The sequence below is a fragment of the Aspergillus candidus genome, assembly GCF_002847045.1.
Source record: "Aspergillus candidus strain CBS 102.13 unplaced genomic scaffold BDW47scaffold_9, whole genome shotgun sequence".
NCBI lineage: Eukaryota > Fungi > Ascomycota > Eurotiomycetes > Eurotiales > Aspergillaceae > Aspergillus > Aspergillus candidus.
The window spans coordinates 141658-158355 of NW_020194014.1; the positions used below are offsets into that span (position 1 = coordinate 141658).

General features: G+C 52.9%; 6 protein-coding genes across 6 annotated transcripts; 4 read left to right on the plus strand and 2 right to left on the minus strand.

Moving 5' to 3' along the window:
* Positions 1-483: 483 nt before the first annotated feature.
* On the minus strand, positions 484-973 carry BDW47DRAFT_101545 (uncharacterized protein). Its single transcript, XM_024811673.1, has one exon. The coding sequence runs from the start codon at positions 874-876 to the stop codon at positions 619-621; it is 258 nt and encodes an 85-aa protein (XP_024674196.1). The 5' UTR covers positions 877-973; the 3' UTR covers positions 484-618.
* A 2701-nt stretch (positions 974-3674) lies between these two features.
* On the plus strand, positions 3675-6945 carry BDW47DRAFT_93035 (serine/threonine-protein kinase). The gene is made up of 2 exons (XM_024820238.1): positions 3675-4483; positions 4559-6945. The coding sequence occupies exons 1-2, from the start codon at positions 4313-4315 to the stop codon at positions 6728-6730; spliced, it is 2343 nt and encodes a 780-aa protein (XP_024674197.1). The 5' UTR covers positions 3675-4312; the 3' UTR covers positions 6731-6945.
* Positions 6946-7563: 618 nt separating this feature from the next.
* Positions 7564-9085, plus strand: BDW47DRAFT_93037 (exosome non-catalytic core subunit RRP42). Its single transcript, XM_024820239.1, has 2 exons — positions 7564-8158; positions 8246-9085. The coding sequence occupies exons 1-2, from the start codon at positions 7622-7624 to the stop codon at positions 8828-8830; spliced, it is 1122 nt and encodes a 373-aa protein (XP_024674198.1). The 5' UTR covers positions 7564-7621; the 3' UTR covers positions 8831-9085.
* A 9-nt stretch (positions 9086-9094) lies between these two features.
* On the minus strand, positions 9095-10298 carry BDW47DRAFT_101549 (uncharacterized protein). Its single transcript, XM_024811674.1, has 2 exons — positions 9865-10298; positions 9095-9744 (listed from the first exon to the last, which is right to left on the minus strand). Exons 1-2 carry the CDS (start codon positions 10246-10248, stop codon positions 9322-9324), a joined length of 807 nt encoding a protein of 268 aa, XP_024674199.1. The 5' UTR covers positions 10249-10298; the 3' UTR covers positions 9095-9321.
* Positions 10299-11758: 1460 nt separating this feature from the next.
* On the plus strand, positions 11759-12357 carry BDW47DRAFT_123701 (c-type cytochrome; the record flags this gene model as incomplete). Its single annotated transcript, XM_024816105.1, has 4 exons — positions 11759-11905; positions 11960-12118; positions 12172-12266; positions 12333-12357. The coding sequence occupies 4 exons, from the start codon at positions 11759-11761 to the stop codon at positions 12355-12357; spliced, it is 426 nt and encodes a 141-aa protein (XP_024674200.1).
* Positions 12358-13771: 1414 nt separating this feature from the next.
* BDW47DRAFT_93057 (uncharacterized protein) lies at positions 13772-16354 on the plus strand. Its single transcript, XM_024820241.1, has 2 exons — positions 13772-14733; positions 14833-16354. Exons 1-2 carry the CDS (start codon positions 14193-14195, stop codon positions 16155-16157), a joined length of 1866 nt encoding a protein of 621 aa, XP_024674201.1. The 5' UTR covers positions 13772-14192; the 3' UTR covers positions 16158-16354.
* The last annotated feature ends 344 nt before the right edge of the window (positions 16355-16698 follow it).

Here is a 16698-nt window from a genome sequence, read left to right on the forward strand (position 1 = left end):
GCCTTGCTTGGGATTACGTTGAAGGAACTAGGGCCCATCCAACGATCGACCCATCTGTCTGCAAGATGGAACAGATTTGGGTTGATTGACATGTTGATGGACGGAGTACAATTGATGGGTCATCGGGTATGCAGGTCGCATACATATTGTCTCGTTTTGAGATTTCAAGTTTTTGTCCTTGTGTTCTTGCTTTGACCTCATTATTTCGACGGAGGATAGTGGGTAATATTAATTTAAGTATTATAGTTTGCTTTTTTCCCTTCCAGCCTGGGCTGACATCCCGAGATGAATTAATTTCCTGGGACAGAAAAGAACAAGGGTCGATCAGCCGGTGGTGCATGGCATGCCGCATGGATGGGCGGCGGTGCATATCGACCTGCCTGCCTACATACATCATACATATGTTGAGTGACCTGCAGTCGATCAGTGCACTGGTGGTGTATTGTTCTGGAGGAGGACAGTGGCCATTTCCAGACAAGCATTGGAAAGGCTATGCAGGGGATTTGTTGCACCTGATCAAGAGGTGTGGTGTGGTGTTTTTCCTTGGCTTACACATGTTTCCCTTTTGGTGCCCTCGGATTGTAACATATACTGGGTGGTTATATCGAGGTACTGGGGTTAGTGGTACCTATTAAGGTCAAGGATGATTTGAATTCTCTTTGACATAATAAACAAAAAGGCAAATGAGTAATAAACATGTATCAAAATGGACAGTGAAACTCTGGCGGTTTCCGTGCAACAAAGGTTTAATTGCGGGACATACTTCCTCGGTTCCTCGAGAGATGGAGGTGTTTCCAGCCACCCCCTCCTCTCCATGCCACGTAGAATTTCAGTGGGGAGACTGAACCCCTCCATTTGAATTGTTGGAGGTGGCATGAAGCGGAGGATGAAGCGAGGATGAATGGAGAATGAAGCGAGAATGAAGCGGAGGGGAAACTGGAATGTCAATCCAAAGGAAGAATCCGCATCACCAGACGAATGGCATGGCCTCATTGATGGAATGTAAAGAACGGTGAAGTGTTTTTCTCCAGGCTATAACCAGTAGTCGCTTGTCATGTTGGCGGTCAGTCATCCTCCACCCTTAGTAACTACAGGCCCAGCCACTGTCGGGTTGGGTTTTCCATTTTCTGACGATAATAATAATGACAATTACTAAACCCGACGAACACCTCGGGATCCCATTATTGCGGATTGGAAAAAACTTGCATGAACGGTGACCGCCATCTCCCGGACACTTTCTATCCACACGGCACTCTTTCCCGATCGAGTTTGGTCTTGACAACCACCGCCTTTTCTATTTTCTACTTTCTGACTGAGGTGTTTGTATCCGCTCTGAAAAACCTACACCGTAGTGTTTACAGTCTCCAAGACTAGAACTATAGCGACATGTGTCTTGTCCCCGGGGAAGGGGGACGAAAGAGGGGGTGGGGAGACGAAGGAAGAGGAGGATGAGATCATCACATTTGTCGAGTGTCATCCTTCGGTCGGACTCTCTTGACACGAACTCACACGTCACATCCGTGGTATAATAGCAGGGACCTTATCGCTGTTATTCTTACGGAGGATCTGTATTTGAACGCGTCCAGGTGACCTCAGGCAACAAACAAGTCAGCAGTCGCGACGCGACAGAATACAGACTACAGACAGCGAGTTCGCACCGCGGCCCAACCAAGTTGACCAAGTTGACCAACGCCAAACCACGCAAAACTCAAGTCCCCCCTGACTTGTCCGGGTTTAGGGCCCGTCTAACGATCACTAGAAGCCGACGCCAAGTGGGTCGAGTGTGTATTAAGGCTGGGGCCTTGGAAGGGCCAGGAAGGTTTGGACTCTTCATGGCCAGTGGCCACTTTCCTTTCTTCCTTTTTTTTTTTTTTTTTGTCTCTCTCTTTTTTTTCTTTTTTTTCCTCTTGTTTCTTTTGTTTGGCTATCATTCCAAACCCCGGCGGCACAGTTACAAATAAAAATATTATAATCACCGAGTTATAATAGCAGTAATACAATACCGAGGATTCGCTCGGGTGGCAGTGAGGATGGAATGAGGAGGAGGACTGGATTTAGGCGCCAATCCGTCTTTATCCTTTTCTTTTCGTTTCTTTCGTTTTTAATTTGCGAATTCGAGGATGAAACTGGAGGTCAACGTCCACCAATCTCTATTATCGATCGCGACCTCTAGTAGTAACCGACATCTATTCGTGTGGAATTATTTAACGCCCGGAAAAAGACCGTTCAAGCCGGACGCGATGCAATCACGTACTCAGTAGGTAGGTATTGTTCGACTCGAGTGGATTGAGAGGAGACGGACTTTACTGGTTCGGGATGGATGGGTCCATTCGGTTGCCAAAATGGAACAGACGACGAGTACCTCCTACCTAGCTTCAGACTGGAAATGATGATCCCCCACTGCCACGACTGTATTCAGTATTGTAATATATATCATCGTTCTATTCTTGTTATCCTGTTCCGTGGTATAAATCCGTACTATATAGGAGTTCTACTGTATATGATATCAGGATATTATGTAGTATTATATGATATTATATTATCAACTATAATATAATACAGGATGAAAGAGATTATATAATGATGTATTATGTGTTCAGTTGATCCATCGATGAAGTGTTCCTGACTGATCCATTGACGACGGGAGGGACCGCCTCACATGGATGGAAGATTTGAAATGGAGATCTATAATTATCAGACCGAGTCATGAGAAAGTACCATCATCATTCTATACTATTTGATCGTATCTCCTCTACGGAGTATAGTGACCTTCGTTGACATTGATGTGTCTATTTACTGAGGACATCATCTACTATTACCGTTGAACGGTGGCCGTTTCAACGCTATACTACTATCGACGCTCTCCTTTCGGCGAGTCGTTCCTTTTCTATTATTATTACTAGTATTATTAGTGTTAATATTATTATTGTTGTTATTATCGTCTGATCATTGATAGTTTGGGATTGACTTTCTTGACCAGACGGAGTGGATCCATGGAATTTGCATCATCTTGATTTGCTTGTGTGGAGACTGTGGAGCAACAACAGGGAGTACTTGTTTGTATTATACAAGTGATTTACACATTATTCGGACTTAATTAGTGACATTTGCTGGGTAATTGGTAATCTATTCCATGTTCTGTACAGCTCGATACATTCCTAGTACTCTTTCTATCGGTCCATCTCTCCACCACTGTTTTCTCCCTCTCTCTCTCTCTCTCTCATCCAACTCACTCTCACCTCCTGTTTATTCGTTCTTTCACCACTCCAATTGTCCCTCTTTTCTTTTTCTTTCCTGTTATGTGATTTTCTTTCTATCCTTTTGAGATTTTGTTTTATTTTTACTCCATCTGATTTGACTGTCCCTCTCTCAACCTCCTCTTTTCAACCTGGTTATTTATTTATTTATTGATTTATTTTATTCATCATTTTATTTCTTTCATTTGTCCAACCTGACCATTCTTTTTTCTTTTCTTTTCTCTATCCATTGATTTATTTCGAGTGATCATTTCTTTTATTCTCTCTTTGATTTCCTTTCCAACTATCGACTTCTTAAACTGTTCCAACAACAGGATCTTGACAGACTTAAAACCCCTCAATCGGTGGGAATTCCTTGTGACTGGAATTAACTGTGACTATTTCCTGTGGGATCGGCATCATCAATTCCTCCCATACTCCTCTTTTTTTTTTTTTTTTTCCCTTTCTCCCTACTCCATCCGTCGACCGCTTCTTTTTCTTCAGTCTCCACGGCCCCCGAATTGGAGCTCTCTAGCACCACAAGCTGTCACCGCGTCAGGGGTTGCTAATTAACTCCTCTGACCCTCCCCGATCATCCTTTCGTTTATACCCTTTCGTCAGTTCCCACCGGAGAGGTCCCGCTCCTATCTATCACTCCGCCAGTGATCCCCGTCCATTCCTTTGGGTCTTCCATCTTGCTTCCAGATCTCCCATTCCTACATGACTGCCCCCTTCCCCCTCCTTTCATTCTTTTATACATTCCACTTCGCACATCTAATCGATCGCACCCCTCCTTCTCCTCCTACCTCATCCCACTTCTCCCCCTCCACATTTACCGTCCACATCTCCCGTCCGTCCATGGGATAGTCCTACCCTCACGCCTCATCCTGGAACATCCCCTTCAATATACACGTCGAATGATGACCACTGGCCTCATCTAATCCCTCTCCCTTCCGAGTTCCATTGGAAGAGTCCTCTCTTCTTCCTCCCTGCCGACTCCGGTCTTTCTTGGTTCATCTGCAGGCAGATCATCACAGACGAAAGAAGGAAACGAAAGATAGAAAAGGAGCGTCATAATGGCCGTCACCTTTGAACCCTCTCCCACCCGGAGCACCGCTCCCACCTCAGTGGCTTCGCTCGAAGATCGATTCGAAGTCATGAAGGAGGTGGGAGACGGCAGCTTCGGGAGTGTGGCCGTCGCTCGAGTACGAACCGCTGGCTCGAACATCGCACGACGCGGAACCATGGTAAGTCGCGGGAACGGGCTCCGCTGCGGATATGGGAACAGGAACAAAGAACATTGGGCTGACTCCACCTCTCAGGTTGCTATCAAAACAATGAAGAAGACCTTCGACTCGCTGACCCCGTGTCTGGAGCTGCGGGAAGTCATCTTCCTCCGTACTATCCCCTCCCATCCCCACCTCGTCCCCGCGCTGGACATCTTCCTCGACCCTCTCTCCCGCAAACTGCACATCGCCATGGAGTATATGGATGGAAACCTCTATCAGTTGATGAAGGCCCGCGACCACAAGTGCCTCGAGGGCAAGCACGTCAAGAACATCCTCTTCCAGATCTTGTCTGGTCTCGATCACATCCATGCCCACCGCTTCTTCCACCGAGATATCAAGCCCGAAAACATCCTGGTGTCGACCTCGGCCCCCAACGACTCCGCCTTCAGCCGCTACTCCAACCTCGTCACCCCTCCCTCCACCCCGCCCACCTACACCGTCAAGATTGCCGATTTCGGTCTGGCGCGTGAAACCCACTCCAAACTCCCCTACACCACATACGTCTCGACCCGATGGTACCGAGCACCGGAGGTCCTGCTCCGCGCCGGACAGTACTCGGCCCCCGTCGACATGTGGGCCGTCGGTGCCATGGCCGTCGAGATTGCCACCCTGAAGCCACTCTTCCCCGGTGGGAACGAGGTCGACCAAGTATGGCGCGTCTGCGAGATCATGGGCAGTCCGGGCAACTGGTACAGCAAATCGGGCGCCAAGATTGGCGGCGGTGAATGGCGCGATGGCTCCCGTCTGGCCCAGAAGCTAGGCTTCACCTTCCCCAAAATGGCGCCGCACGCGATGGAGAGCATCCTCCCCTCGCCCCAGTGGTCCCCGGCCCTGAGCCATTTCGTCACCTGGTGTCTCATGTGGGACCCCAAGCACCGCCCGACCTCCAAGCAGGCCTTGAACCACGAGTACTTTGCGGATGCGGTGGATCCCTTGCGCCCGCGGTCGTCAACCGCCCGTCTGGTGAGCCGCAAGCACTCCGAGAAGGTGTTCAAGTCGCCGACCCGCGACCTCGTCGACGCCCCTGGTCTCTCGTCGAAGCCGTCCTGGTTCCGCCGCTCGCTGATCGGGAAGACCGAGAACACCACGACCGCCATGGACATTGACCAGCCGCCTAAGCAGCAGCCCGTCGTCTCCTACAATGTGCCGTCCGAGGCCCACACGACCACCACCACCACCACCACCACTACCACCCGACCCGCACCACAGAAGCGGGCCACGTGGGCCAACGGCGCCCCCATGCCCATTCTGCCCTCTATCCGCCCCGTCTCACCGCTGTCGAACGCGGTCACGGCGCAGGCGAACTCGTCGCTCACCGCGGGCGACGGGAAGAGCAAGAAGATCGGGCGACAGCTCTCGGTCAACTCTCATGGCAATCATTACGCCGACACCCACCGACAGGAAGCCGAGCGCATGCTCAACGGCGGCGCCCACAACACCCCAGGCTCCGGCCAGCGGGAAAGCTTCTTCTCCCACCTCCGCAAGCGCGCTCGCCGACTGTCCGGCCGCAACCAGGCGCATTCGTCGGGGGAAGAGGCAGAGGGCAATGCCGGTTGCATGCCGTGGTCGAACCGGTCGTCCCTCGCCCTGGATTCCGCCAGTGGGTCCGACGCCAAGCAGAACGATCTCTCGGAGCTGGATAAGGCCCTACAGGGGGTCAAGTGCTCCCTGGATTCGACGGCGCTCGGCAACGTGCCCGTCCCGATTACCACGACGATCGAAGGTGGCAAGCGCCAGTCGATGCCCCACGGTTCCATTCGCTCCATGGGCGATAGCCCGGTGTCGACCAGCAGCACGAGTGCGCCCCTCTCGAGCCGCACGCGACGTGCTATGCAGATGTCCTCGCACCCCGTCCACCGGTACGAGACCCCCGAGGAGGAGGACGAGCTGCTTGACGAGGTGCTGCACTCTACCAGCAAGGCAGCCAAGCGCCTGGCGCAGACGCAGAATTCCTCGGACGGCTCGTCCAACTACAGCCGTCAGCCAATGCCAAACGACAGCTCGCGGACCCTGCCGAGCCCGTACCCCACTCCCTCCCCGTCAGCGCGGTGTGACGGCGTCTCGTTCGGCCAGGACACGACGCCCTGCCGGCGGGATGAGAAGGCGACCTACCCCAATCGCCAATGGCCCACGCCTCCTTACGAAGAAGGCGACTGGGCGCATCCGGCCCCGTCCCACCTGCTGGCTGGCCCTACCTACCGGTAGTCAGTCTCCCCTCGACTATCTATTTCACATTCTTCTGCCATTTACACATCACTCGGTGGTCCGGCGATTTCACCCAAGGCGTACGGATCTGGTGTCTTATATTGTGTTATCTGTGTTATTTCTTTCTTATGTGGGCTGCGTTCTTGTTTATCATCCCTACTTATAGGGCGGTATCGCGTCTTCTTGCTTTCATACCCCAAAGGCCATCAATAGATCTACCCGGCCTCGCACCTGTTTTTTTTTTTTCGGCATGCAGTGTTTGTCTCTCCTTTTGCACATTCCCTGATTCACTGATACCACCCTCATCCCCTTACCAGCGCGCCAGTCGCAGCTCCTTTCCTTCATCTACATTATACATATCTGCTCGTGCATACCCCGAATTTGTCCAAATCGTTACCATCCTTTTTCCTTGCGTCGCTCTCTCATTCTTCAGCATTGACTTATTCCCCCGGGCTTCATTCCTTTGCACAAAATTCTTCTTTTCCTGTACAATCTTGTTGTTTCGTTTACTGGGAGACCACTAGCGGATGGTCTGGGATACAAAATACCTACTCTAGTACTTGTAATATAGTTATCGGCGGATTCCGCTTGCATATATTAATTGATATACATATATACTTTTCACATCATGATTCAATATCGTTCCTAGTATCTTTCGGTCTTTTCATAGTAAGTAACTTATCTCGATGGACTCCGGGAGTAGATAGTAGATAGATAGTAGATGGCAGATAGCAAAATCAAAGAACGGAACAACCCCGGCCCGCCCGCAGAATTTCCCAATCAAGCCATCACCATCATTATCAAAAGAATTCTCTCCCCCCAAACCACAATAACTTCGCCCCTCCCACAACAGCCGGGCCCAAAAGCAGGCTCGATAGATAAAGAAATACAATGTCCGCCCAACGCCAAGCCTCCTCCGCCTCACAAACCCCGCACCTCTCCCCAGCAGAGCTCTCCTACCTCTACACATCCCTCTCCCTCCCCAACGCCCCCATCCGCCCCGACGGCCGCTCCGCAACACAGTTCCGGCCCCTCGCTGCCGAAACGGACGTCCTGCCCGGCGCGAACGGCAGCGCAAGGGTTGGCTTCGCGGACGGGACGCAGGCGGTTGTGGGTGTCAAGGCTGAGGTTGAGAAAACTGTTCTTGGGTCGGATACGACGGCCGCCGCTGCTGCCGGTGATAATGATGGTGCGGGGGTAGCTGGTGGGGATGGACAGGCGCCTGGCCAGGGTCATGGGTCTTGGGTGCAGATGTCGATTGAGATTCCGGGGTTCAGGGACGATGATGCGTTGCCGGTTTTTTTGGCGGAGATGATGCGCGAGCCGCTTGTGGAGAGTGTTTCTGAGGGTGGTAGTGGGGGGATGACCGGGGGTTTGAAGGCCAGGTTGGTTATTAATAGGAGGTGGCATTGGAGGTTGTATATTGATGTATGTCAGCCTTTTTTTTTTTTTTCCCTTGCGTCCTTGTTTTATGCTCTTGAAGGGTTTGTGGGTGTGCTAACGTGGGAAAAACAGGTTCTACTACTCTCGCAACCTCTTTCCTATCCCCTCCCGCTTCTCTCTTTAACGACACATCTCGCGCTTCTCTCGACGAAATTACCGAAATTGAAATCGCAGGGCGAGGAGGATCCCTTCTTTGATGACGACTGGAACGCAGCAGAGTATCTGTATCCGCGCTCTGCGACCCCCTCGCTCAAACAGCAGCAAGTGCGCCCCCCCGTCACGCTGCTCGTCATCGCAGTCGGCGAAAACGTCATCTTCGATCCGAACAGGGAGGAAATCGCCGTCGCAGACACTGTCCTCGCTGTATCCGTCACGCGCAATGACGGCTCAGACGGTTTGAAACTACTATCTATCCGCACGGTGGATCCCCCATCGCGGTTAACGCAGCCGGGTGTTCCGAACACGGAGAATGCTGCTACTGGAGGTGCAGCCACTGGAGGAGGCGCGACAGAGTCGGGCGAAGTCCCTGGTGTGTGGCGCCCGCGGAGGGGAGGCGTCAAGCGGAGTACGATTGCGCGGATGGCGAAGCTGGTGCTGCAGAGGGGGGGTGTGGGGGAGGAGGTTCTGGAGGGGTTGGAGGGTGTTCAAGTTGGGTGATTCCTTTGCCGAGCAGGAGGGATATCCTTATTTTATCGCTTGGTTGAGCGAGTGACGACACTTAATTTGACTTGACTTGAGTTGAGTGGGTATGCAGGGCTCGCCGTATGTCCGCGATGCGAATGCAGGGGTAGTCCAGTCTACCTGCGCGGGCGAGTCGTCTCCAGCCCGTCTGCTGAGCTGCGACTCGACTAGTTAGAGTACGGCTACGACTACGGCAGGATGAACCGGATATGGAATGAATGCATCATCCAGACCGAGCGGGCTGTACATAATACATAGATCATACGAAACAACAGACATGACATCTAATATACACTTCATCTCATCCATAATCTTCATCTGACATCCTCGTTTCACCATTCCTCTATCTTACAGTCCTCATCCTCGTTGAACCATTCGCTATCTTACATCCTCATCCCCCAAATCCTCCTTTGCTTCCAAGACACCCGTCAAGTCTATAGAATAAAAGTAAAAGTGAAAGAAGGAGATCACCAAATCCCTAACCACTTCTTAACAGGCCTCCTCTTCCCCTCCCAATCCACATACTCCCCATCCTTCACTTGCCCCTGCCCAGAACCAACACCTCCCTCCTGCGCAACAGGCGACTGCTCATCCACATCCTGACCCTCACCATCCTTGCCCTCGCTCGTATGCGGCGTAGCCGGCTCCTCCAACCCATGCGCAACCCGATACTGCCTCCTCTTCTCAGCATCCTCAACCCGCTGCATGCGCTTCTCGCGCGTCTGCACAGACGTATGCTGCACGTGCATCCGGAATACACTCATCGCGCGCGACACGGTCGAGAATGGTGAGGTCAGCAGGTCGGACCATGCGGGGAGCAGGTGCGCGAAGGGGGAGGATTGGCGGAAGTTGGTGGTGAAGGTGAATGTTGCGAGGGTTGTTAGGACGCCCTTTGTACCTTATTAGCATTGTTCACTTACTTCCCCCCATCTGTATACATGTATGATACGCATATATGCATCTCAAGGGTGAAAAGGGAGGGAAAACGAGGGGGAAAGGGAAAGACCAACCATCGCAATCCAAATATGAATCCACCGACTCGTCAGAAACTTGAACATGACCGTTCCCTCCGGCGGAAACATATGCGGATACTGTTTGTTTTTCTGCGCCTCGCGCTCTTTGTCGGATAGCTTCGGGCCTGGGTAGTTGACTGGTTCGCGCGTCTGGACCTTGCCGTTGCGCGTTTGGACGACGCGGCGGGCGGGGTGCGAGGGCGGGCGGAATTTGTCGGGCTGGGAGAGGGTGCGTTTGGGGTCGTTCGTGTTGCTGGTGCTCTTGGAGGTGGTGAAGGTGGCGCGGGGGTTGTTGCGTATGCTGAGAGGGCTTCTTCTGGGTAGTATTCCGCGTAACCCCCCCGGAAGGAGGAAGCGGGGGATTGGGTGTGGGGTGGGCATTTTGCTTGGATTGTGCGTAGGTGAGGTATGTTGTATGTAGGTGTTATGGTGAAGTTTTTCTTCCGATGCGGAGATAATGTCACGTGATTTTATACACTCTGTATGCCTTGGTGCCTGACTCTGTACAGAGGTAGTAGGTATGCTGCGTTGAATTGGCAGTATGCTGATTTATGGAATATGGTTTGTACGGATTATGTCTGTACAGAGTATCTGTGCGCCCTTGTATAGTAGATGTGGTCTGCTTAATGATGCACTGCTGATAGTATCACTGCCACGTTAAGGCTGCTGGATACTGACTCCCGATGAATTCGATGGAAACACGCAAAAGGATGGAAGTTCGATGTTGGACTTTTTGACATTTATAGGTTCTATGGTATTGGAATCTTCATGGATTGAATGCCATCACACCCTGATTTGATTCCACAGGCTACAAAGACATGAATTGAATGGCCATATTGAACGGCAGATTCTGAGAAGGACGAATTCTGCCAGATATGACCGCCCATGTGATCATGCGTCAGGTGCCCGACCTCCGGCCGAGCTGCCTCAGGCCACCCGGGCCAAAGGCAGATTCTGCCGTGGCAAATGACGAGCCGGCTATTTCCAGTTAATTCTGGATTACTTTCTGGCGTCGGTCTGGATCTTGGTTTGGTTGATGACGATGAGGTCATCGCTATGATGGACTCTTCCATGACATAGGGTATATTGTACGAGTAGGTTGTAGATACAAAGACTTATTGTTCGGTATGATTGTCCAGTGAGTACGGAGGATGTAGACTGTACGATAGAGAATATCATTCCTATATCGGCCCATAGACTGAGGTAAGATAGCCAGACCGAATCAATCGCAAGCAAAAAGAGGATTTCCGACCGCGCCCGTCAGCGGTGAATCATCGTTGCTCTGATTGGCCTAGAACCAGATCACGGGAGCCCTCGGGGGCAACGACCGCCGGCCCCGTCCTTGTACAAATTTCTCTCTCCCCGAGCGCAAGTTTTTTCTCTTCTCTCCTTGGACTTCTTCATTTCTCTTCAATTCCTCTCTCGATCACTCAATCGCTCCATCTCTTCCTCTCTGTACAGTAACTTTCGTCTTTCTTTCACTTAGACTTCTTTTATATATTCAAAATGGGCAAGGAAGCTTCTTTTGCTCCCGGTAAGATCATTCCTCCCCTGCTGCTTCCTGCTCTGTCTCCTGTCACCGCTGTGGTCATCCTCACCTCACTTTATTCACGCCGCACGGTAACTTTGCGGACGATGATTCCGACCCTGTCATGATTACAACCTTGCCGTGAATGCGCACATTGGAGTTCCCGGGGGCGATGCCTGTCATTGCTTTGTTTGGGTTGTTCTTTGAATGCCCTCGGATACTCTTTGTCAACTCAATTCCCAATTCTCACCACCAACCTCACTATCAACCCTTCTGTCAACTCGACCCATACCCAGCGACACTGCACTCGTCATTTCCAGTTTCCAGCTATTCAAGATTCAAACATCCAAGCCATCAACCGTCATGACCAGCTACGATGTTTTTTGCTTCGTCACATCTCTCCACATCCGGGAGGCAGAGCTAGAAGCCATCAAGAATGCCAAAGAATCCAACGACGCTGACCGTCTTCTTTCTCCAGGTGACTCCGCCAAGGGTGCCAAGCTCTTCCAGGTGAGAACCCACGACGATTTTCAAAAGCATAGAGAAGATGCTAATATCATCTAGACTCGCTGTGCTCAGTGCCACACCGTCGAGGCTGGTGGCCCCCACAAGGTCGGCCCCAACCTGAACGGTCTCTTCGGCCGTAAGACTGGCCAGTCCGAGGGCTACTCCTACACCGACGCCAACAAGCAGGCCGGTGTCACCTGGGACGAGAACTCTCTGGTAAGCATCGTCTAGACCGTGTGCGCCGGTCCATGCGCTAATCCCCACTCCAGTTCAAGTACCTCGAGAACCCCAAGAAGTTCATCCCCGGTACCAAGATGGCCTTCGGTGGTCTGAAGAAGCCCAAGGAGAGAAACGACCTGATCACGTATGTCCCCAATCTCAACCCCCAATTTACTACAGTGGGGAGCGACACCGGCTAACCTCTCCGCAGCTTCCTCAAGGACAACACCGCCTAAATTTACGACCCTCTTCTGTGAGCGACAAGAGAAAACCAAAAATTTCCTTGCTTTTTTTCTTTCCACTCTTCTTTTCATAACCCGGTGCCGGAGGGACGGATCATGCGTACGCACTGTGGTAACAGCAGAGATTCAGCCACCCGACGGGCAGGGCTTGTAATATTATTGACCTTGTTTACACTACAATAGACCTGGTTTTCCTTGGTTGTTGGAGTATTGCGAGGATGTCATCTAGTTAGATGTTCGGGTTGCGACCGTCAACTGCATCCGCCTGCAGTCTCCCTCCTTTTCCCCTTTTCCCCTGTTTGTTTTTTATTCTGAATGGTCGGACATGGTTTTGTACAGTTCTGTAGCATGGCTCACTTGGTTTTGAATTTGTTTTGATCAGGCCGAGAGGCGATAATGAAATAGAAACTCCACTCATGATTATTCTCTTCTGTTTACTCTTGATTCAGATTCCCGTGATCTCCACGTGCCACGTCACGTGCCCCGGGCGCCAACCGCTGCCGTCCCAGTCTCAGTCTGGCCGTCTCATCCCATCCCATCAAGTCAACCATCCTCGATCGATCGTCATTCTCCATGACGCAAGCTGACTCGATGTGGATGGTCCCCTGCAACACCGACCAGTATGATTCCCAGTGTACATCACGTACATCATCCCTCATCCTGACTTGTACCTGAGGTCGCCCGAGTCCGACACTACTCAAGGGCCCCTCTCTCGCACGAACTTACCCCCATTCCCTCCCCCACCAACCTGATCGAGCGTTATCGCTGCAGTCCATCCGATGATCCTTGCAGCCTTGACCGCATTTACCTTTCTCCCAAAACCTGCAGACTGGGGACTACGACGGTGCTGTACGGCGCAGTACGGGCTGGAACACATGACCGGGGTCCTGTTTCGTATCATTGGCCCAGCCTCCCATTGCCGCCCCTCTTGGGCTCGTTGGACGTTCTTCCTTCGCGACCCTCGACTCGCCCATCAGATAGGATAGGACCGTGTCAGAGCGTTCAGATCGGGGGGTTTTCCCTCTCCCAGGCCTTTCCACTGACGGCCACGCTTGATTAAAATACCCTGCCTCCCCAAATGCGAGGGGCAAATTCCTTCATCAAGTCTCCCCTTGGGTACCTGGATCTTCTCCTTCATCCCTCTTCACCAACCCTAGAACGGCCCTGTTGCCACAGATAATCCAGAATCATACCAAGTTTTTTAAAAAAAAGAAGAAGAAAATATAAGACAATAAACTCAGTGAATGTGGACTGATTGTGCTTCACTAACCTCGTTCCCTTCGAACACCTTGTGGCACCTCCATCACCTGCAAGTGCCGTTGTAACTGCTCCTCTCCTTCACTGACCTATCTGCCATTCCCTCCGCCGATTGCTTACTACTGCTCTGGATCATCCGAAGTCGAGTGACTTGTCCACCCTCCAGGCCAATCACTTCGGTGGTCCAGCCCACCCCTCTCCGTCCTCAGGCATCAAGGCCTCACCTTGGACGTCTCCCTCTTTGCGACTCGTCCTGCCGTGTCGCATTCCCATGTCTTGCATCGTTGTATCTTGGTTTATTCCTTCTGACTTGCAGCTTCATTTGTTGCTACCATTTCTTGATCTTGTACCCCACCAAACCCTTCTCCCGCCATCAGCGCATAGTCCACATTCCCCACTCGACCCGTGGCGCCCTGCGTTGTCGCGACTGACCAGACACCTTCCAAGCCTTTACTTACTCGCCCAATCCCCGACAGTGAGCGTTGCGCCCGCACGTTCTCACTTGTCGCCTCGCGATCGCCGCGATTTCACTGGCTTTGGAACTCTCGCGGGTGTCGTGCGCAACCCCGTCCATGATGCTGGACGAATTGGACCACGTGTTTGACGACCATCCGTCGCTGGATGCGTCCCTAGAAGACTTTGAGAACAACAGCAGTCCCCGGCCCTCCCCGGTCTTCGGCCTGCCATCGCAGCATTCGGGCTTTCGAGCCGAGGAATCCGACGGGGAAGATGAGGTGACCCCCAACGGCGAGGTGTGGTCGCCCCCGGGCGATCGCCGGTACGACTTTGTGCAGGGTAGTGGATGGTACCGCCACTCGCCCTACACGCGCAAGTTCGACGAGGATCGACCGACCTTGAAACCGACCGTGGGCCTCAGTCCGTCGCAGTCGCGCGAACCGAGCCCCCAGTATGAGGATGCCATGGAGGCGCCCACCGAGGTGCAGCGAAGTGTGTCGGCGGATACGGGGGATGTCACGCTGGCCGCCAATGTGCCTCTGCCCACCGGAGCAGAATCCCCCCTGAAGGGTCGCAGTCCAAGCCCCGTGCGAGGCGCAGAGACCAGCCCGGGTCCGGAGGACGTAGACTTTCGGCCCGAGAATAACATCAGCAATTGTAGGCGCTCTCTCCATTTTTTTTCTCTACAATCCTGACTGCAGGTTGGTGCTGGATGCTAACAAGTGCCTTTCTTGCTTGGCCCATCGTGCCGTGAAGACATCCGGTTCGCTGTAAGAGCCGAGGTTCAACATCGCGAACCCTTCGTCGCATTCTTCGGTTACTTGCGATCCAAGTTCGACAACATGACTAGCTCCAAATCTAGCACGATCCTATCGGTGGTCGCCTTATTCCTCTCGATGGCCATCATGCACGCGCTATTCTTACCCAGCGTCCCGCAGTCCATCCCGGATCTGGTGAAGCTGTCTGGGTTCGCGCGATCGTTCGAGCCGCTGATCCACTACTCGGAGAATGGCGTGCAGCATATCGGGGCACTGCAGGAGACCGGTGTGGCCGTCTGGGACCTGAGCGAGTCGGTGCGCGGGACGAACATGACCAGCGCGCCGATCATCGTGGGCCAGCTGGATGAGCTGTCCGACTCTTTGAAGTCGCTGTCGCTGGAGCTGACGCGCTTCTTCGCCAACGTCGACTCCGACGTCGACTCGATCCTCATCGTCATGGACTGGGCCAAACGAGAGCTAGAGGCCCTGTCCTCCCAGCCGCCCAGCTCCCTCCCGACGATCGTCTTCGACAACGTGCACGACCTGCTGGCGCAGCTGGGCACGCTGGAGCAGGTGGCAGAGCCAAGCAGCGGCGACGAGGGCGGCGCCAGCGAACTCACGACGACCCCGACCACCTTCGGCAATATCGTGACCACCATCTTCGGGCAGACGGCCGCCCAGCGCACGCGGTCCGCCCTCACGCGCACCTTCACCGAGTTCCTCTCCGTGTTGGAGGAGTCGATCAACAGCGAGCTGACGCACTCGACGGCGCTCTTCGCGCTCTTTGAGTCCATCGACCGCCAGTTCCTGAACCTGCAGCGCACCGTTGTCCGCGAGTCGGACGCCCAGGAGCGCGCCGAAGGCGAGATGCTCAGCTCGCTGTGGACACGCGTGCTGGGCCCGAACGCCGCCGTCGTGCGCAAGTACGAGAAGAACAAGCGCTTGCTCGCCAGCGTCCGCAGCCGCACCGTCGCCAACAAGCACCTCCTCATGGACCACCGCGGCCGCCTGCTGACCCTCAAAGTCAACCTTGAGACGTTGCGCCGGAAGCTGGTAAGCCCACTCGTCCGCCGCAACGACTCGGTCAGCTTCGTCGGCGCCCTGGACAGCGGCCACGGTCGCAGCAACGGCCGCCTGCTGGGTCCCGTCGAAGCCGTCATCGAGGGCCAGATCCGCGGTCTTGAAGGCAGCTACGACTACCTGCGCACCGTGCGGGATAAACAAAAAGCCAAACTCATGGAGATGGTGTACGGATCCGGCCGGAAACTCCCGTCTACACTCCTCCCGGAAGCCTCCGATGAGGATGAAACAATAGATGGGTGACAAAACCGAACCCGTTTCACATCTCTCATAGTTCTTCACACCGAGCCATCACAACCCTTCACATCCACCATTCACAACCCCTCACTGTGATTTCTGATTCCTCTCCATTTCCCAGTCCATATTCTATTCCATTCCTCACATCCTGTCTTAGAAGATTCCTTTTATCACACCCCCTGGGGGCGGCGTTTAGCGTTTCGTGCAAGAAACAGACATACACGCATGGTCATTTGGTTTTTGTAAAGCACTCGGGGGCGAAGAAGGTCTTCTTATCGATTGACATTGACATTGACACTGGGATTGGAGTCTGGTTTATCTTTTTTTTTATCGGTTTCTCTCGGCTCTATCACCATTCTGGGTTGTTGGTACTGTTGTTGTTTACGGGTTGGATTTCCTTCAATGACTATGTCTGTCCTTGGTTTTGTGGTTGGGTTGGTTAGTCACCTGGTTAGTTGGTCTTGGTTGATTGACTGACTGTTGATTTTCGTGACTGGTTGGTTGGTCTTGATTGACTGGTTGACTGGTTGATTGATCAACCGATCGA